Source organism: Diabrotica virgifera, chromosome 1, assembly GCF_917563875.1.
Source record: "Diabrotica virgifera virgifera chromosome 1, PGI_DIABVI_V3a".
Classification (NCBI taxonomy): Eukaryota; Metazoa; Arthropoda; class Insecta; order Coleoptera; family Chrysomelidae; genus Diabrotica; species Diabrotica virgifera.
Window position 1 is genome coordinate 11,324,231 of NC_065443.1, and position 22,413 is coordinate 11,346,643.

General features: G+C 32.5%; 2 protein-coding genes across 2 annotated transcripts in view; one reads left to right on the forward strand and one right to left on the reverse strand.

Moving 5' to 3' along the window:
* Nucleotides 1-1,636: 1,636 nt before the first annotated feature.
* Nucleotides 1,637-4,548, reverse strand: LOC114327111 (eukaryotic translation initiation factor 3 subunit K). The gene is made up of 3 exons (XM_028275656.2): nt 4,335-4,548; nt 4,058-4,277; nt 1,637-2,038 (listed from the first exon to the last, which is right to left on the reverse strand). Exons 1-3 carry the CDS (start codon nt 4,385-4,387, stop codon nt 1,661-1,663), a joined length of 651 nt encoding a protein of 216 aa, XP_028131457.1. The 5' UTR covers nt 4,388-4,548; the 3' UTR covers nt 1,637-1,660.
* An 8,419-nt stretch (nt 4,549-12,967) lies between these two features.
* The window catches only part of LOC114327020 (tuftelin-interacting protein 11), a 45,433-nt gene continuing 35,987 nt past the window's right edge, over nt 12,968-22,413 (forward strand). Inside the window, exons 1-4 of the mRNA XM_028275548.1 lie at nt 12,968-13,230; nt 13,315-13,560; nt 14,326-14,633; nt 15,724-15,893. Of these exons, the coding sequence (XP_028131349.1) occupies nt 13,122-13,230; nt 13,315-13,560; nt 14,326-14,633; nt 15,724-15,893 (833 nt within the window). The 5' untranslated portion in view covers nt 12,968-13,121. The remainder of the gene's footprint in view (nt 13,231-13,314; nt 13,561-14,325; nt 14,634-15,723; nt 15,894-22,413) is intronic.

Sequence of the window (22,413 nt, forward strand, 5' to 3'; positions counted from 1 at the left end):
TCTAGAGTTTCGATGGTTTTCGGAGTTTTAAATGAATTACTGGAGGGTTTTTTGAGGTCGCTAAACACGAATATGCCACCAGAACCGACTCCCGAAGCACCTGGTTTCCAAGGTCAATGAAAGGGGCTTGTGGAGTTTCGAGGGTCTTTGGTACTACATTAATGCAAACGGAATAGTTATAGGTTTTTGGGGTTGCTGAACACGAATACGTGATCAGCACAGGCACAGGAGCACCTGGGCCTAGATTCCGTGCACTGTAGATATCTACATGTCGCTTTCTATCGATATTTGAATATCAAAATATATGAATTTTTAGCTTTAATTGAATTATTTTCTAGTTTTGCTCTAGTTTATCAATTAGAGTATAACCTAGCAAAACTAGAAAATAATTCAATTAAAGCTAAAAATTCAAATATTTTGATATTCAAATATCGATAGAAAGCGACATGTAGATATCTACAGTGCACGGAATCTAGGCCCTGGTGCCTAAGACTGGCTATTTTCTGGAATTTCGGAGGAATCAAATGGAGGTAAGTTAAAACCTAACAGTAATCCAGTTTTTACCCATGAGAACTTTTTATCAGTATGCTTCAAAGAGTATTTTCCCAAGTATGAACAAAATCCACTGGGACCTAATTTCCACAAGGTTTGTGCGGGCTACTTTAAAAAATTTTGTGGAAAAATTGAAGAGCTGATTTTGTTTCATAGTTCTTTCCTATTATCCCGGGGGCATAACTAAGAGTTTGCTTTTGGAATTATCTAAATATCTCTTTACTTCTGTAAGAGCTGCGCAATTTTTTTTTAATAAAAACACTGATTGACTCATATACATAAATATCTTAAATAGAGGTTGGATTGATAAGATTAGAATGGTCCACATGCAGCCCAGATCTCAATCCATCGAGCATTTATGGGATGAATTGAAAATAGCTATCTGCCATCATCCTAGGCCTCCAGAAAATTTGGTACAGTTATGGTAGAGGAATATCGGGCAATTACCCAGGAAAGATAACATATCTTGTTTATTCGATATCAAACAGATTGCGAGCAGTCGTTGCTGCAAGAGGAGGACATACCCGATATTGAATTATTGTTTTGTGTTGTTAATTTTAGTGAGTTTGATAAATTTAATTAAATAAACCTTCAAATCACTGTTTTCATTTACAGCTTTTACAAGAAAAGAGATATTCGCATAATTAAAAAAACAAAACCTTGGGAATACGAAAGGTCTAAAACCAAATCAGTTCTTCAATTTTTCCATGGAATTTTTTAAAGTTAGAAGAAAATACAACGCTTCCATTCACCCCCGTATAATGCCATGCAAGTAAAATTTTTTTATTACCGGAATAATACCAAACAATATCAATGCTTTTACCTACAAACTGGTGCAAGAATCTTGAAAATAGGAGCACAAATAATAAAGTTATAAATTGTCAAACTTAATAAAAAAGTGGCGGAATTTTGTGCCAATGAGTGTAGATATTATATAAAAATTTCTAGTCATTTTAAAGTCAAAATAAATAATTTAAACTTACAACAATAGCCTTTAAAATTATTACAAAACATTTTTAAACAAATGTATTTTTAAACAAAAAAACTAATTTTCACTCAAGGGGTAAAGAAAAGAAAGAAAAAAATAATAAAAATGTGGTTTATTTACTTAACGGCATGATGCCATAATAGCACCAACATTTTCAAAATCTATCTTCTCGTTGATGTTCTTAGTCTTAATGTTTTCATCCTGGTTCGCAATGAAAATCAAATTGCCAGTCATGTCCTTCCAGCCATACTTCTTCACCCAGAGTTTAAGTGTGCTGTCATCCACATCGCCAAGAAGTTGTGCCAAATGAGTTCTCTCGATGGTTTGATACGTTATACCAACAACGTGGCAGACAAATTTTCTTATGGAATCTACAAAGCCGGTGATGTTCTGGAACAGTTCTGGCATGGTGTGAATTCTCGTCCAGAAAAGCTGGAAATCACATTGTTCCAAAATGTCTGCCAAATATACTATCTGGTTGATTGGTTCTTGAGACAACTAAAAAAATAAATAACACATTTTGATAACACACTCTGAGCTAAAGATGTACTATTTTTTGTTGTATATAAAAATTAGTAAGTATACATACAATTCTTCCACTGTATCTTTGCACAAGTATGACATTATTCACGAATTGTTTTTTATATTATGTCTCTTTCCTACTCACATAAACTAAAACGATTAAATTAAGCCGCCTGCCCATACACAACACCATCCATTGAACTATGGTCAGTGAAAGAGTTTTGCTTGTTGAAATATTTGCTACCTACTGTTAAAATTTCAAGGAAATTTCATAGACAGGTGGACAATCTACTAATTTGACTGTTTTTGTGTTTTTTTTTCTTTTCTCTTATTGCGTATGAATCAAAATATAGTTGTGACATGGTTTTAAGTATGTTACATTTATTTAAATAGGTTAAATATTTATTGTTCTATTTTTACATTTATTTGTGTAATTTTTTATTACTTTTGAAATTTGTAAATATCAAATGTTTCTATATGTTCTAATTGAACTATTTTTGTATGTTCATTTCAGTATTTTATGTATGATTGTAAAAAAAAGGTTTTACCATTTAATCAATAAATAAGTTCAATTTTGGCTTGGAAATAAAACATTAGTCCAATTGATTGGGGATGGATTACCGTAGAGGGATCTTTACAACCTATCAGACTCTAAAACCATCCTGCACCCAAAAAACTTTTGAAAATAATATTTTGCAATCGCAAAAAAGGATCATCATCATTCTCTTTGCCTTATCCCTATGCTGGGTCGGCTTCCCTAATTGCATTTCTCCACACAATTCTATCTTGGGTCATATCAATGTCAATCCCCTTTACCAACATGTCCTGCCTTATCGTCTCCCCCAGGTCTTCCTCTCCTACTCCTTCCAGGAATCTGCACTTCAGCGATTCTTCGTATTGGGTGATTAACGTCTCGACGTTGAACATGACCAAACCATCTTAACCTATGCTCTCTCATTTTGGCATCAATTGGTGCCACACCTAGACTTCCCTAAAATATACTCATTTCTAATTTTATCCTTCTTTGTCACTCCATTCATCCATCTAAGCATTCTCATTTAGACCACATGCATTCGTTGTTCCTCTTTCTTTTTCACTGCCCAACATTCACTTCCGTACATCATATACTGTCTTATGGCTGTTTTATAAAAATTTTCCCTTCAGCTTCATTGGAATTTTTCTGTCAAACAACACACCACTCGCTTCTTTCTACTTCATCCATCCAGCCCTAATTCTACTGCATGAATCTACATCTATTTCTCCATTACTCTGTAATACCGATCCCAGGTACTTAAAACTATTGCTTTTTACAATCAGTTCACCATCCAAAGATACCATTTTATTTGTAGTAACTCCATCTTTAAAAGAACATTCCAAATACTCTGTTTTTGTCCTACTAAGTTTTAAACCTTTTTCCTCCAGAGCTTGCCTCCACTGTTCCCGTTTTTGTTCTAAGTCTCTTTCACTATTTCCTACTAACATGACATCATCAATACATTAAGCACCATGGAATGTTACCCTGTAGTTTCGCTGTTATCTGGTCCAAAACTAATAAGAATAAATACAGACTAAGCACAGAGCCTTGGTGCAATCCTACTTTCATATGAAATTTATCAGTCTCTCCCACACCTGTCCTAACACTAGTCGTTACTCCCTCATACATATCCCTCACAACATTTACATATTCACCAGGGACTCCTTTCCTATTGAGTGCCAACCACAGAATCTCTCGAGGAACTCTATTATATGCTTTCTCGCAAAAAAGGATGCCAAAAAATGATGTAACACATTATGCTGTTGCCTTAAAGTTCGCTGTATTACAACATCACTTGCGGTGAATGTGCTGGTCAAAACTTTTAGAATTATACTCCAATAGTGGACCTCGAAGAGGAAGAAAACGAACATATTTGTGGTATGACTGGCTATAGTATGATCTGCATAAATTATTACTAGGTATTATAAAATTTTTACTTAGAAGTTTAGAGACTCATTTACCTGTTTATCGTAAAGCAGACATTTGCACAAGATAAAGTCTGTGTGAGGCAAATTTGTAAGGGCTTTAAGTAAAATTTGACAAGTAATATCTATGTTGAAACTAAGAGGGTTGAATTGATACAATTTAAGCACTGCTAAATTGGCCTCCAAGTCATACGAATTTTCTCGAGATTGGACTTCAACGTAACGTTCTAGAGTTGGTAAATTGTCGGGATTGTACCTGTAAATAAAATAGGTTAGATTTCAAACATGTGTTATAAATTGCCTAATAACCTACCTTTCAATGCCTTTTAACATTGTCCCGACGGTCTGTTTCATTGCTTCGGCCATATTTATAATTGAAAAACTATGCAAGATGGATAAATATGTCTTAAATCAATTAGTTAACCTAGCCAGCTCAGCCTACTACACCTTTTTATAAAAAGAAAAAAAGAATTTAATTTACAGTCAACAAAACACAGATGTCAATCGATGTCAAATGTCAATCATAGTCCATAGTGCAAGAAAACCTGTCAATGTCATACAGATAATCAATACCAACCTTATACACGGACGTCTTTATTTGAACAAAACGTCGTCTACGATATGGCAACACTATAATGAGAGGGCCTATTTATAGAAATTAATATGGGTCATGTAGCGAGAAGCATACAATTATTTTAATGGGAGTTACTTATGTTTGATTAAACTGACACAAAATATTTATTTTATTTAGATACTAGTCATAATCATTAGTAATCAAAATACACCTATAAAAATGTGATAAAATCAAAGTATTTTAAAAGAAGAGGTAGAGCGGTAGAGGTCATCAAAATTAAATTCATATTAAAGGAATGCCTTGGTCACTTTGAAGTTTGGATATTTTTCTTTTTTGCGCACTTTTCTATCACGTTTGCCTTTTTGCAGATTGTATTTTATATTGATTTAATTTCGTATAATTATAAAGTCGACTTTACACTACAGTACACTACATGATTTATCATGTGATTTGTCGTATGATTTTTTCCATGACGATCCGCATGATAATGCTTATGACAAAACGAGCCGTATAACAATGCTTATGATGACAAAATCATATGACAAATCACACAGTGTAAACATGTAAATTTTACTCCATGACCAAATCATATGACAAATCACATGATAAATCATGTAATGTAAAGCCGACTTTAGTTAAAATATTAGCTAAAATAAGTAACAATAAATCATTAAAATCATCAGTTTGAGATTGATTAACTATATAAACGTAATATTATTATGTCTAAAATAAATTTCTTTATTCTGACTTCAATACGCTACCCGCTACGCCGCTACAGCATTTTTAAGCCCTGATCGACAGGCGAGTAAAACCGCAGTTTTGTGGCTCGTCGGTAAAGCTCGCCAGTGTATCATTGCAATACCGCGGTTTTATATACCGACGAGCCTGGCTTGTGGCTCGTCAGTTTGTTTTATTTTTTACTCGGCTCGTCGTTCAAAACCGCACGTGTATCACGGCTGGCGAGCCAAACCGGCAGTTTTCAGCGACCGTTGAAGTGAAAAGACCAGTTTAATCACGGATATGCGAACTCTCAGCCACGACTTTTTATTGGAATTTATAGATTGTTTACGAGACTGTTCTTGTTTATGGAAATGTAAATCGCCAAAGTACAAAAACAAAGCAATTCGACTTACCGCATATAGATGGTGAAAGTTCTCAACCTCCTATGTCAATTTTTGGATATTTCGTTTTGTTACCCTAAATTAAAGAAATATGTATTTTTACCGTTTACAAGCTCCTTTGTCGTTATTTCATTAATTGGTTTGTAGATAACCATATGAAATAACGACATAAGAGCTTGTAAACAGTAAAAATAGATATATGTCTCTTTAAAACAAAATAGCCAAAAATGGACATGGGAGGTTGGGAACTTTCACCATCAATATGTTAAACTCTTAAATATCATAAAAAACATTAACCCAAAACTCAACTAGAGCCGATGTCAAGAAAAAATTCAATCATTGCGAGCTTCCTACAGGAAAGAAAGTAACAAGGTTATAATACGACATGTTGGCTGTGAACGGTTAATACGACTGTTTTGCTCGCTAGTCGATCAGCACCAGTGTTGCCGATGTCACGATATGAAATTATGTTAAGCGGTTGCTAAAATTATCAGATTTTGCCAAAAATTATGTTAAAATTTTTTATCGCCAACCCCTGCCGCAAGCCACAGAACTTGGATAAAATTTCAGTAGAATTGCTCCTAATTTTTCGGTAGAAATCGTCAAATTTCGGTTGATTTTATTTTTTACTTCTTTTGCTATCACATTGCAAAAAAAATGATACTTTATTATACTTCTATTATAGGTACAAGTATTCAAAAATAAACTACCTTCGTCATAATATGATGATCAATAATCATCATTCATCATAAAAATCACTCAAAGTTTTTTTTTTTTTTTTTTTTTTGAAAAATGGCTTTGGCAGAGCCAATTAGCCAGACTTGTTTGTGATTGATTGCAGATTCATAGTCATAAATTTCTTATAAACATAAGTACATTCTACAATATTATTTTTATAGATACATTGGTACATTGTGTAGCTTTTTTTATTTTGTTTTTTTTTTAAATTATTTTACTGTTTTTTAAATATAAAATATATTTTAATTTGTGCGAAACACTTCTTTTTTTTATGTTTGTTTCTATTTTTTTTTCTTTTTTTATTTATGTTTGTTTCTATTTTTTTTTATGTTTGTTTCTATTTTTTTTTCTTTTTTTTTTATTTATTATTTTTTTTGTTATTATTTTATTATGTGTTTTTTTTATATATATATTTTTTTTTTAATTTTTTCAAACCACATTAACAAATTATGCCTATTATATTAAGTTTACAACTTGTATTTACATAATTTAACATGTTTATAAATGAGATGAAGAATTTCCATATCATTTGTAAATATTAAAGTATTAAGATTTATTGGGAAAAAACATTTTAAATCTTTTAATTCTTTATAAAGGTCGTTTATGTTATTTATGTTTAAATGACATTCTAATATGACATGTGTTAGATCTCCGATTTTGCCACAAGTACAATTGGGAGTATCTGACAAGCCGATTCTATGCATGTAATATGGCGTAAGAGCATGATTGGCTCTCAGCCGATTAATGGTCTTTATAAAATGTCTGTTATATTCTGTATAAAACCATCTTTTTGAGAATATCCTAGGGTTACAATGAGCAAAATTTGAGCCAGTATTACATTCTCTGTAATGCAATTGCCAATTATTTTTAAGTTTTTGTCTGCTAAAAGTATCAATATCTGAAGCTGGAATTAAATTTTTGTTTATTTTTTCTCCGATTACATAAGCTGATTTAGCAAAATTGTCAACTATTTCATTGCCTTTTATTCCCGAATGACCCTTAATCCAAGCAATTGTTACATTTACTCCTAATTGTGTAATTTCAAACAGAGTTTTAAGTATATTCAATTCAATGTGGTTTATGTGTTTGACTGTTTGAATGTTACTTAATCTGTCCACCACGCTTTTACTGTCAGTAAATATAACATAATTGCTAGTTGGATTCAGTAGTACATACTGAACAGCAAACATTACTGCTATCATTTCTGCTGTGTATATTGAGCATTCAATAGGTAGGCTATATTGATGATGGTAATTTGTATTTTCGTGGAATACTGCACAGCCCGTTCCATTTGCGTCTTTTGACCCATCGGTAAATATGTACTGAAAATTTGACCATTTTTCTCTAATAAGTATATCAAACATATTTGGCGGTAAATGTGAGCTTAAATAACATGTTTTAACCTTGTTAGAAAATAATGTTTTTGTCATTGCACTGTAGTAAGGCGGAATTTGGCTTTTATAGATAACTTCACTGTACTTTACCGTACTTAGATAACTTTCTACCAAAGGTATAGATTTTTTAGTTCTCCAGTACCTATGAGTGAGGTCTAAAACTGATAGCTCATGTAGATCTTGAAGGTATTTACATTTTTTGGACAGAATTCGAGTTGTAAATTTATCACTGAGAAATTGGCGGCGTAAATGCAATGGAGGTTCCACTGCTTCATTTTCCATTATTTGGACTGGAGTGGATTTTAAATAACCTAGGCATAATCTTAAGCATTTATTTTTTTGAATTTCAAGTTTATTTAGAAGTGTATTGGTCGCTGATCCAAATAAATGACAGCTATAGTCGAGAATGGGTCTGATCATGTTACGGTAAAACATCAAAGCAATATTTGGGTCTGCTCCCCAATTTGTTTTACAGAAAGCTCTTAAAATATTTATTGAGTTTTCTGATTTTTTAACAATATGATGAATGTGATCTTTCCAAGACAATTTCCTGTCTAGATAGGTACCAAGATACTTAACACAGCTTTTAATTGGAAAATTAAATTTTCCAACGTTAAGATTGCCTTGTGGAACTCTACGCTTTTTTGTAAAGTAACACACCTCAGTTTTTGTGTCAGAAATTGATAATCCTACTTCTTCGTAGCACTGATTTACGATTTCTAATGCGACTTTTAAATTATCCTCACATCTACTTAACAATTTTCCTTCTGTATATAAAACAACATCATCAGCATATTGAAGAATTTTTGTATTGTTGGGTATACTAACTTCAAGATCTATGTTGTACAGGATGTATAAAATCGGGCTTAAAATACTCCCCTGTGGCAATCCAATATTAGTTAGTCGAGGATATGAAAATTCATCATTATTAATTTTTAAATAAGTTAATCTGTTGGAATATAAAGATTTTAAAAAGAGAGCAAATGAATTAGGGATTCCAATATACAACATTTTTTTGTAAAGAATGTCTAAATTAACATTATCAAAAGCAGCGGAAATGTCAAGGAACGCAGCTGCTGTAGACTTATTTCTTGTAAAGTTAAGTTGAATTGACGTAACTAGAGCTGCAGTTGCATCTTGAGTAGACCTAGACTTGCGAAAACCATATTGGGATCTTGGAAGTATACCATCGTGTTCTAACCAATGTTCAAATCTATTTTTAATTATTCTTTCGAATGTTTTTAAAAGACATGAAGACAAGGAGATAGGTCGGTAAGAATTTGGATCACGGTCTGGTTTGCCAGGTTTTTTAATAGGAATTATCAGGTATTCTTTCCAACTATTTGGTACTGGTATCTTATTTGTCCAAATATTGTTGAAAATGTTTAGTAGTGAAATTTTATGTTCGATCGGTAAGTTGTACAACAGCGAATATGACACATTGTCTATACCTGGAGAAGTATTATTTCTTTGTTCAAGGGCTCGATGCAATTCCCATAGATGAAAATTTTCGTCAAAATTGTGGTTTTGTCTGGATACTGTTTGAATATCTTCTTGTACGGTGTCGTCATTTGGAACCCATGCCGGAGAAATTTTTCTGTGGAAATCTTGCAACCATGTATCTTCTGGATCAATAGGTACTCTGTTGGCTTGTTTGCGGTTTTTAAAACAATTAACTTTTCGCCAGACATCTTTTAATGGTGTTCTTGAGTTTAGTCTTTCGCAAAAATCAATCCAATTCTTCTTTTTTTTTCTGTTTGAAGATTTTCTTTGCAACAGCGTCAAGTCGTTTATACTCTATTAAATTTTGCAGCGTTGGATTCTGTTTATAATTAATGAACGCATGTTTTCTATTTTCAGCTGCTAGTTGACACTGATTATTCCACCATGGTTTCGGAATATGGCTTCTGTTTTTTTCGTTAATGGAGGAATATTTTGGAATAGCGATGTTGGCTGCCTGGTTTATATGTGTTAACAATTCTTCGTAGATTAATGGAACTTCCATTGCTTCCAAAGTACTGGCATAAGTCATCCAATTGGCTCTGCTAAGGTTCCATATTCTATGTTTTCTACTGGATGTGGCTTCTGTTGCGGAGAAACTTTGTGATGAAATAATGATTGGCACATGGTCAGATCCATGAGGTTCTAGTAGAGTATTCCAATGGAAATAAGAAGCAATATCTCGGGAACAAATGGTTAAGTCTACAGCAGAAGGTTTTTTGGAAATAGCGAGAGTGGGAGACCCATCGTTTAAATATTCTAAATTACAATATTCTATAGCATCTAGAAGATCTTTACCTAATCTATCATCAACTTCGCAACCCCACGCCAAATTGTGTGCGTTAAAATCGCCTCCTATTATAAATGGTTTTGATATATTTTCTAAAAAATTTATCCATTGTTGAATTGAAACTTTATTATTGGGTTCATTATATAAAGAAATTATATGTAAAGGTTTTCTGAAAGGTGAAATTTTAATGGAAATACACTTATATGTAAACGAATACGTATTTGGAAAAATTATTTCTTCACATTTTATGTTAGATTTCAAAAGGATGGCACATCCGCCATATCCATCAGGGCGGTCAGCTCGAAAACAATTAAATTCTTTAAAGTTATAATATTTTCCCGGTTTGAACCAGGTTTCAGATAATAGAGCTATACTGATGTCGTTCTGATGGAGTAAATATTCTAAATTATGTTTATTAGCAACTGCCGAACGACAGTTCCATTGTAATATGTTTATTTTAGTTAGGCCTGCGATTTGATGTTAGATTTTGGTTAAAATGGTTACTAATTAACTGAATTACATCAGATTTTGAAATATTAAAATTATTATTTTGTTTAATTGAATTAACAATTGTAAGAACTGATTCTAAAATGACATTTATTACAGAAGAATCTAACTCTTCTGACTGTGAATCTGCAACGTTTAAGTTTTGTTGATAGAATTGACTTTTAACTATTCCCTCAGAATGTTTTGGAGGGGAAACTACAGATATTATTTCTTTTCTGGCTATATCAGTTGGGTCTGGACTATTTGGCTTTTGCCTTTTATTTGGCCTACTGGTGTTGGTGTGAGGATTAAATATAAATTTAGCAAAGTTATTTCCTTGGGTAGAAGTAGAAGGTTGTGAATTTTGTGAAAAATTTGTATCATTGTTTGTGATATTTGACCTAAGAATACTAGCATATGAATTCTTTGGTATATTTTTATTTGCATCGTAAAAATTAACGTTTGTTAAACCCATCGTCTCTTTTATTAACTTTTGTCGTGTGAATTCTGGACACGCGCTTAAATTCGTAGTCAAGTGATTCCCCTTACAGCTGAAACATACTTGTGTGAACTCAACTTTTGTACAATTTTTAGAATTATGAGATTCTTGGCATCTATTGCATCTTGGCTGACTCCTACACTGACTGCCTAGGTGGCCGTACCTAAGACAGTTGAAACATAACAGAACTTTCTGTTTATACACTTCAATTTCTTTAATAACCTTATTTATGACTACATATTTAGGTAAAGTTTGCGATTTAAAGGTCACAATACAAGATTTAGTAGGGACATATTCGACAATTTTTTCCTCATTAACAATTTTCTCTAATTTACGCGTAATTCTTTTAACGTTTGCAATTTCAAATATACAATGACTATCATACTGTTTTATTTTACTTTTTATATACTCTTCAGAGAAATCTATGTCTATGTCTCTAATAACTCCCTGTCTGTGTAAAATAAATTTTGGAATATATAGATCCAAATTATTTGATCTAAAAATTTCCAGAGATTTGTTTTTAATAAGATTATTTGCAGTTTTATAGTCTTTGCATTTGACTCTAATCCTATTTCGGCCGATGGCATCTATACTGGAAATCATATTGTCTGCTTCAGGAAAGTTAGACAAAATAATTTCACCAATTTTCAAAGAATTTAATTTACCTTTAAAATCATTAGCACTGTTTTCGATGTAAATGTGATATGGTCCCAGGTCATTACTATTAAATAAAAATGATTGCCTTACCTCTTTTAAGTTCTGTTTTGTTTCATTATTAACATTCATATTCGTTGTATTTGGATCATTTGGATACTGGTTGTTGTTGTTGTTTTTGGTTGTCAAATTTATTGGAATGGGAGTACTTACAGAAAGTTCCATTTGTTCGGCATCATTTTGACTATCGAATATAATAGTTTTTCTGGGCGGTGGATCAGGAGGCCTACCTCCGCTATTGACACTCATATTGCAGTTGTAGGCGCTTCAGCAAACGATATTGCAGTCGTAAAAAATTCAAATTAAATTAAGACAATGGGGGTTATCTGTAGTCTCAATGATCGTTGTACCGAAGGTACGTCCGATTTATATGATTACTACTATAAAAATGTGGAAAAAAACGTCGAAAACTAATATTTTTTAAAGAGCAATTTAAAAGATCGGTTTTCACTTTGACGTTTTTCTGACGCATGACTCAAAGTTCAAAATCGGTTTACGTTAAAAAATGTATTTTCTCGGCTTTTTATAAAGCAATTGTCTTCATTTTTTTTAATCCATAAGTTACTTAGTTTGATATTAATGATATTTTTTATATGAAAACCACAATCCTCAATAGTATTCACTATTCAGGTAGGTACATTAGTCCCAAAATCAAATATAAAAGGACAAAGGTGGTCATAAAATTGATATCTGTATCTGCTGAACATGTGTCGCAAGTCGCAAGCTAGTAAATGCAAATGCAAACAAATTGAAGAATTCTTGAAAATGTACTAAACTCTATTGCCAAATCTATCCGGATAAAATTATGTTAAAATTATCAATTATGTTAAAAAAATATTTATTATCAGAATGCCATAAAAATTATGTTAAAATCTGATAATTATGTACAAATCGGCAACCCTGATCAGCACCAACGAGCCGCGAGTAAAACCGTCGTTCTTTAAAACCGCGGTATTATGGCTCGCAGGTCGATCATCCACTATGACGATTTTTACTGAAGATATTTACAAGCTCTCTGTTCACTGTTGTCAAATATTAATGTTCTGATTACCGAAGCGCGAGGTTATGATTTTCGCGTTATGTTGGTAGCATATCTGTCATTATATCTGTCACTGTCAGCTGTCACTGTCATTTCAGATGTGCGAATGGAATGGCGTATAAACGTTTTTAACCGCATTAGTTTTTGATACAACGGATACAACTCGTTTTTATTGAATTTCTGCAAGAAGTAAAATATAATTGTTAACTACTATTTACTATAATATTATTACTAGCTTATAAAATATGTCAGAGGATGAGGTGGAGAAATTTGAAATTACTGACTATGACCTAGAAAATGAATTTAACATAAACAGAAATAGAAAAAAATTTAGTAAACACCATCAAATATACGGTAACAAAGACTTAACATTCTTTTTAATATCATAACTAGTAATTGTTTTATATTTTCAAAGTTTTACACATAATTTTGTATTAGGTATATGGGCAGATAACAGTGATGATGAACAAGAGCAGAAACCAGCTTTTAAATCAAACAAAAAGCCCAAGTCTTATTCAGCTCCTATTGGATTTGTGGCAGGAGGAGTTCACCAAGTTGGTAAGAAAAAAGAAGGTGAGAAAAAGGCAGTCAAAGATGAAAATTCTGATGAAGAGGAATCAAAACCTTCTTTCAATGTTCGTAACAGTTCTGACGAATCTGAGGAGGAGGCACCAGCCAGAACAGGTAGAGTGGTTTATATATTTTATATACAACAAGTGTATTACAGATGTCACCATTTCTCACATTCTAGTTTCCAATATTTGTGATTGCTCCTGTCATCTGCTTGTGAAAAAAACTCTATCTTCCATTGCACTGTTTACTTCTTGTCTCCATGATCTTCTTGGTCTTCCATTGTCCTGTGATTGTCACTTCTAATAGTAAATATAAATTTATTTTAAATATAACTTTATTTTAGCTTTTCCTCTCAAGAATAAATTGAAAGTATGAGCCAAAACCCGAAATAGTTTGTCAGTGCCAAGTTTAGTCAGTTCTATGGGTACTCCCCCAGTCCTGGAGCCCATTTTTCTTAATGTTGGCAAGTCTTCTGGTGTTGGTTTAGTTTCTTCACAATTATTGGAGATATCATAGTTTTCGTAGCCATTATCTTGGAATTCTGCTCTATCTTCTGTCAGCATTTCGACCCATAATTCTGGGGATAACATAGAGCATTCGTTTCTATCAGTTCTACTACCTCTAATTGTTTTCCAGGTTTCTTTACGTCTTGCTGTTCCCATAAAATGTAAATACAAATTACAAACTGTGGGTATTACTCACCTTTAAAATGTATAAACTCACCATTATCACAATTTTAAAACTTTTTCTTTGACTTCTTAAAAACGACCAATGTGGCACTTACAACGTTATTTGGCAGACCCATTCATTTGTTTGTAATTTTTATGAGAGTGAAGTTGTTGACAATATTGTTAATATATTATAAATTTTTTCTAGGTTTTGGTATGGGCAATTTTAAGAAAGCCCCACAGTCTACAATGACAGAAACAAACTCTGATATAGCAGGCATGAGAACAAAGAGCAGTGTCAATCCAGCATTAATTAATAAAGGGGTGGGCCATTGGGAGAAACACACGAAGGGAATAGGTGCCAAATTGCTACTTCAGATGGGTTTTCAACCTGGTAAAGGTTTAGGAAAGGACCTTCAAGGTATTTCTGCACCAGTGGAAGCACATTTGAGAAAAGGAAGAGGAGCTATTGGGGCATATGGACCAGAAAAACCTGCTAGTGTACCCAAATTAAAAGTAAGTCAGTTGTATTTACTATACTATATTAGTTAGGATGCTTTTAAAATCACAAATACTTGTATCTGTTTCTTAGATTGTAAACTTCTATAATATTAGCTTTTTCTCAATTGTCTCCCAATTTAGCTTAAAATAACAAGAAATTTATATTATTTGTTAAATAGGGAAAATGAAAAATTCACAAATCCAATGAATGTCTAGTTTACTTAATATATTTAATTTTAATATTCAAAATTCCCCATAAAATAATTGTACGAGGATATGAAGGAAAATCATACAGTAACATGTACTTAACACATAATATTTGAGCGCTGTCAACTAGGAAGTGGATATTGAATGGCATGACTAGAAGCTGTGATTTATTTCAATTCATTATATCATATCCATTGTATGTTCAGTATGTTCATATCCCTATTGTGTTACCACAAAACCACATTGCACCAAAACATGCTATAACACACATTTTACCAATATCTGTATTCATATAGAACAGTGCTACAGGCCTTGAAGGCTCCTAGCTTCCAAAAATTTCACATATTATATTCTCTGCCCTCTGTATTCCTCTGAAGATTTTTCTGAGTATGTTTCTTTCCCAGATCTCTACTTTCTATTCTTCGTTCTAATTCATAATCCATGTTTCGCTGGCATAAATCACTGTGGGTCTGATTATTATCTCGTAAACTGGCAGTGTAGCTTTTCTTGACAGATTTTTTGCTTTCAGTATTGAATTTAGTTACCCTGTCGTTCTGCTCCTCTTCAATAATCTTTTTTCTATCTCTTCCTGTTCACTGACACTTTTTATAACTATAGACAGCCTCTGCTCCTTTCATTTTGATATATTTGCTATTATTTGTTATGTCTCCTCTCATTTCCAAATATTGTGTTTTTTTGGTTTATTGTTAGAATGTATCTTTGCACTTCTTTTTAAATAACTGGAAAACTTTTTCTAGATGTTTTTGTCCTTGCTAGTACCACCACATGAACCGCATTCCGCATACACTATGCACTGTTCCTTGCTATTGAAAATAGTCTTGTTTGTACTAATATTTTATCTTCTTATGACTGTTGTAATATATTTTTGGTTTTTTAGGATAAAGAAATGAAAATGGAAATAGACAATGACATTGCGGAAAAAGGAGAATCCAAATGGAAGAAAGCAGACTCATTAACAAAGAAGAGCAGATACTATTACCGAAGTGTTGATGATGTTATTGAAAAAGGTAAACGTCCAGGAGCTTATAGACATTTGGGAAATGCCAGGTAAAAACTGTATAGTTTAGATTTAAAATCGATTCTAAAAATCTGTAGAGTAAAAAATATTTTAAAGTATTTTTGTACTCTACAGAATACCTCTCTACAATTCCCTTCCAAATTTAGGAGTTGCTTGAGATCATGACACGTGAGGTGTCACATTATAGGATTTAACAAATATATTATGCTTTGTCATATGGCGATGTGCCAAAAGACTTTAGATCCACAATATCTAAACATCTTATTTGTGTGTGGACTGTAGTTGAAAAGGGGAGTGGGTAAGAGGTTCATTGGTATATAGCAATTCAACATAAAGTCATAAAGGCCTTAGACTGATTGCATCTAAACTCTAAACAAGGAGCTATGAGCCTACGAGTGCAACTCTTATAGGTCCATTCTGGTCATTTTTGATGGTTTTTGTCTGTTAGTAAGTTCTTTGTTCTTATTCTGACAAAATTGGAACCAAAATGAGAACCATTCTTATCAATAATTCTAAAGTTACAATAAAACATAACAGATCTGTAGTCGGGTATAGCATTCATTCTCATACAGTCAACATGTAGCTTCCCTTTAGATTATTATCAATAAAATCAGGTTAGAGTTAACACTCACCACATAAAATTGTTACAACATTCAATATCTGTTTAGCATCGGCTCTCACTTTACGGGAAATATTCTATTGAGAATATTCTCTTCTAACATTACTATGTTTGACTAATTTTTTAATGAATTTGCCGAAAACTCCAGAAAACGAGATAAAACAGTAGGTACCCTGGGTACCAGGTACTTCGTAGATCACTTCCGATGTCATATTCGTCGTCAGCGACCCAAAAACACCCGAGTAATTATTTTTGACTAATTTTTTAATAAATATTTTGCCGAAAACTCCACAAGACGAGGTAAACAGTAGGTACCCTGTGCACCAGGTACTCCGGAAATTACATCCGATGTCATATTCGTCGTTAGCGGCCCCAAAAACCCCCTAGTAATGATTTTTGACTAATTTTTAATGAATTTGCCGAAAACTCCACAAAACGAGGTACACAGTAGGTACCCTGGGCACCAGGTACTCCGGAGATCACTTTTGACGTCATATTCGTTTTCAGCGACCCCAAAAACTCCTGAGTAACAAAATTGAACTCATTTACGCCGATAATTGATGAGTTCTGAATTTTTTTTATTGTCTGTTTGAGATGCACTTTAAGAATGCATTTTTTGTATGTTGTTTTTCAATATTGTATCATGACTCCTGTTCACAAAGTTTCCTGGCGCATTCACGAATCGAATGCAAAAAGAATTATTAAGATCCATCTTGTCCTTTTTTTTCGGAGGTTCAGTGCTTTATTGCTTCGACTAAAAGATTAGCTTCTATGGGCATACTTTCTGGTGTGTTTATAGATGTTCAGAATCCTGTTTCCAGGGTTTGCAATTTTTTTATCTTAATTAATATAAATTTAAGCAGGAAAAATATTAGGTCTGGATCCCGCGTATGAAAAAAAAGTTGATTAATAGCAAGCTGAAAATTTGTTAATAGCTTAAGGGTGTCTAGTCGGACAAACTTTGATATATAGGAACACTGAAACTGGGGAAGTTTTAATTGTGGAACAGGTTAAAAATTTGGAACGGTCAGACCACGAAAACGTCACATGTATTTTGTCCGACAGAACTTCCAATTATTGATTTGTTACCCTTTCATTAAACTCTCATGCAAAAATCAGGCTGCTATTTATCACCAAATGGGAATTATAATGAGTGGAACATGTAGAATATGTCAAATGACAAGAATTATAAGAGGTGATAAATAGCAGTCTGATTTTTGCATGAGAATTTAATAAAAGGGTAACAAATCAATTGGAAGTTCTGTCAGACAAAATACATGTGACGTTTTCGTGGTCTGACCGTTCCAAATTTTTAACCTGTTCCACAATTAAAACTTCCCCAGTTTCAGTGTTCCTATATATCAAAGTTTGTCCGACTAGACACCCTTAAGCTATTAACAAATTTTCAGCTTGCTATTAATCAACTTTTTTTTCATACGCGGGATCCAGACCTATATGCAGTACACAGTCAAATCCAAATCATATCGACAAGATGCCTCCCACTAGGGAATAGGTTAAAAATATAGAGCACTTTAAAAGTAACAAAAGTGTGAGAAATAATCAAATAACATCTGTGATGTTCAAATATAAAGGTAATTGCATGTATGAAGAAATGCTCCATTACCAAAAGATTGGTCTGGAGCAATATTATGTCCCATTCACACAAAAGGAGATATAAGCAAAATGCAAAAATTACATGTAGTCCAGGGCGCATCTGTTTTGAGATGGACGTTGAGAGGTGACTCAAATTTTTTTACAGAAGTTGCTTGAAAATAAATCAAATAATAATATTTGAGTTATCCTCCCTTTTAAAAAGGTCCGGAACATTGTTTAAATAATCAAAATGTCAAAAATTGAAGGAAAAATTCGATTTTTTTCTTCGTTTTTTGATTATAACTTTAAAAGTATTCATTTCCGAGAAAAGTTGTACTGACATAAAAGTTGCGTAATTAAATTTCCTACAACATAGAATTGGTTAAAAATTTAAAAAATAGTCACCCTAGTTGCAAAATAGCAATAATTGCGAAAAAACCATACAAAAACAAGTATTCGCATTTTACGTTTTTCAACCATTTATGCTACACTTAGGACCTTCATATTTGACCCATAAAAACTTCATGATACAGTAAAACAATACTGTAAATTTCATTAAGATCGATTCAATAAATTTTGCAAAATAAATTTTGCAATCCAGCTTTCGCAAAAAAAATTCATTTTTTCAAAATGTTACAGGACTGAAAATAAAGCAGATAGCAAGTTGAATTTTTTTTGCTTATAGAAGTGTACTGTACCTTTTATTTGCAATTTTCAAAATTAAAATCGATTAATTACCACGGCGTCAGAAAATTTTTGAAATAAACAATAATTTTTGGTGCTACCCGCAGGACAGCGGTGTTCGATTCACACAAGTTGATTTCCACCAAAATTTCTTCCAATTATTATCTAATATATTATTATCTTACTCTATATTTTGTTGTATTTTAATATGTTAATTCCACAAAAATCAAACTAATTTTATTATTGTTTGTGAAATATTGTTTAAAAAATTGCATATGTTTAAAAATAATAAACTTTTATTATTTAAGTTAAAATAAATGAACAAAGAAAGTTTTTGCTAATAAAAGTGTTATTTCAAAAAATAGAGTATGTGTTTTTATTTTGCAATAAACAAATTTATTTATTTATATCGAAATGTAATAAAAATTAAAATGTATCAATCATTGTCGAAGGTCATTGGAATGCCCAATCAGAGCAAACTATCCGCTGTCCTGCGCGTAGCAGCAATAATTAATGTTTATTTAAAAAAATTCCTGACGCCGTGGTGTTAATCGATTTTAATTTTGCAAAATTGCAAATGAAAGGTACAGTACACTTCTATAAGCAAAAAAAATTTCAACTTGCTATCTGCTTTATTTTCAGTGCTGTAACATTTTGAAAAAATGAATTTTTTTTACGAAAGCTGGATTGCAAAATTTATTTTGCAAAATCTATTGAACCGATCTTAATGAAATTTAAATTATTGTTTTACTGTATCATAAAGTTTTTGAGGGTGAAATGTGAAGGTCCTAAGTGTAGCATAAATGGTTGAAAAACGTAAAAGGCGAATACTTGTTTTTGTATGGTTTTTTCACAATTATTGCTATTTTGCAACAAGGGTGACTATTTTTTAAATTTTTAACCAATTCTATATTGTAGGAAATTTAGTTATGCAACTTTTATGTCAGTACAATTTTTCTCGGAAATGAATACTTTTAAAGTTATAATCAAAAAACCAAGAAAAAAATCGAATTTTTCCTTAATTTTTTGACATTTTGATTATTTAAACAATGTTCCGGACCTTTTTGAGAGGGAGGATAACTCAAATATTATTATTTGATTTATTTTCAAGCAATTTCTGCAAAAAAATTTGAGTCACCTCTCAACGTCCAAATGTACTAATATTTTTACAGATGCGCCCTGGTCTAATGGGCATAGCGTTGCTAAATATTGCATATTAAATATTGGCAATACATATAAAGAAGATACTAAAAAAAAAGAAGTAATAAGAAGGAGTAATAAGAACACAACGACTAAGATGGACACATACAGAGAGTAGACTACTGAAGATGCCACTGTCTAGTACAATAGGAGAATGTTAGAGAAGAGGTCGACCCAGAACAAGGTGAAAAATAGATGTGGACGATGATCTAAAAATACTCAACATCACAAATTGGATGAAGAAACAAATGGATTGTAACATTTTTTTATATAATAGGATTAGTAAATAATTAATATACATGTTGGATTAAATTTTAAGCCCACTAGCACTCATTACGGGTACGCCTATGGCCGTTTCAGTAAATAACTACCCTTGGCTAATTTTATTATCATAACGGTAGGAACTAGCGGTACTGGCACATTTCGTTAGTCTAGCTTATAGAGACCCTAATAAACTAGTATTGTTAGAATTTTTCTGCATAAAGACAAATTTAAACTATGAGTATTCGCATCATAAAACTAGGCCCGTTTTTATAACGTTAGGAAATAGAGTAATAAAAGCTCTTTACCGATATAGTGTCAAAAACCTTTTACCAGTCTACTAAGATCCCGTTAGGTTTCTTGCCTTCCTTGCGGCCTGTTTGAAGCGCTACCCTATTTCAAAGGATTTATATTTTTTTAACACTTTACAACTAAAATACCGTTACTTTATCTAAAAACGAAATAGATCGATACTTTTAACAGTTGCCATTTTTTTGAGAGGGGAGATATCCCCACTTTTTTTTAGAGAAAACACATCGAAAAGATTGCGAATAGGAAGAGGACAGGGCGGCTGAGTATCTTGGAGTGCAGACGTGTGTCTCTAGTATCTAATATCTCATCTACAATACAGGGTGTCCCGGAAAATAGTGCGTTCCTTTAAGGTATGGAGAGAATACACAATTTGGAACAAAAAAGTCCTATACCATTTTTTTCTAAAGTTAACCGTCTCCAAAAAAAAGTTAACATTGTTTTCCATATACCTGTATTTTAATGTTTGGAAATTTTAATAAACTGGCAACATCGTACGCACTACGGAATAATAACATAATAAGAACTCGTTTGTGATTGTGATTAACAGTATTTAAAATAATCCAACCTAATAGTAGGTAATACTCATGGACGTATAAAAATAATTATACGTCCATGGTAATACTTATGTATTTACTATTTGTTTACTAAAATTATTTTCTTTTGAAATGTATTGAAATACCTATTGCATAATTTTAAACGAATTACACATCTTTTAACATAAAAACACATCTTTTAACTGAACTAGTATTATGTATTTAGTAAGGTTTAAATGGGTTGAATGCTGAGTATTGCTGCGGGCTGGGCTTTAACTGAATTACGTAGTTTTAATAGTTTACAGTGGAACTTAAATACACCAGATAATATGTCTCAGTAATTTGTTTACTTGTGAACTGAAATAACTAAGTTGTACTTACTTGAAAATAATTATTATACCGAATAGATGTTTCAAGTAACCTTTCACAAACACCATTCATAGGTAATAACATAATAGGTAATACACTCACGATTCGAAAACATTTTCGGCATTGACACTAAACAGGTTTCTTTAAAACTATCTGTTTACTATCTATCTTCTATCTATTTATTTACATGGGACTGTCTATGCTTAAATTTGCGTACCGCACATAGTTGTCAGATTTAAATTTGCCTACCAAAATACATTTTAATTTTTTGGTCAAACGGTTGCATTTAGAAAAAAATGTTATAAGAGTTTTTTGTTCTACATGGTGCCTTCTACCTATACCTTTAAGGAACGCACTATTTTCCGGGACACCCTGTATATCTTATCTGAGTGTGAATTCACTCTATCATCTTCCTGATTGAGATCTAACATACGTTTAGATCCAAATCACAATATAAGTAACTTCATTGCTTGATTACTAGTTTAAGTAAAGTTAGATTCAGTGCAATTTAAGAAGCAACATCATTAGAGTTACTGTTCATATCCTTTCTGGTATTTGGTCTCAGAACCTAATTATCTTTCCTTACCTGTTTCCGTCTCTAAGGTTTCTTAATTTTCCCCTTGTAACCCCAAAAACTTAAGTGGCGCCCTCTTTCTATCTTCCCTTATATTTGGTAATTTTGCCTATCTATCTGTTTCTCTCTCTTCTCTAATCTACCTTCTCTTGTCTTATCTTTACCTATTTCTTCTATTGGCCCCATTCTACGTTCCAAAAGCTAGTTTCGAACCCACGACTCGCTTTCCACCAACCATCTGGCTGCCGTTCGCAGTGTCTCCATTGGTGACCTTTCTAGCACCATCCAAAAAAAGGTTTCCGAGGTTACAGGATAAGAAAGGATGGAGGACAAAATCAAGCCTACCTATTGAGCCTAGTAGGCTCAACGCTCTAATTATTATTAATTATATTCCTTGAGTTACC

What these genes read in the sequence shown, in the direction of transcription:
- LOC114327111 (XM_028275656.2), bottom strand. Translation starts at nt 4,387, where the DNA reads ATGGCCGAAGCAATGAAACAGACCGTCGGGACAATGTTAAAAGGCATT. An exon ending in ATGTTAAAAGGCATTGAAAG is followed by an intron (nt 4,278 to 4,334) that starts GTAGGTTATTAG and finishes TTTTATTTACAG; the next exon opens with GTACAATCCCGACAATTTAC. An exon ending in GTCTGCTTTACGATAAACAG is followed by an intron (nt 2,039 to 4,057) that starts GTAAATGAGTCT and finishes TTATTTTTTTAG; the next exon opens with TTGTCTCAAGAACCAATCAA.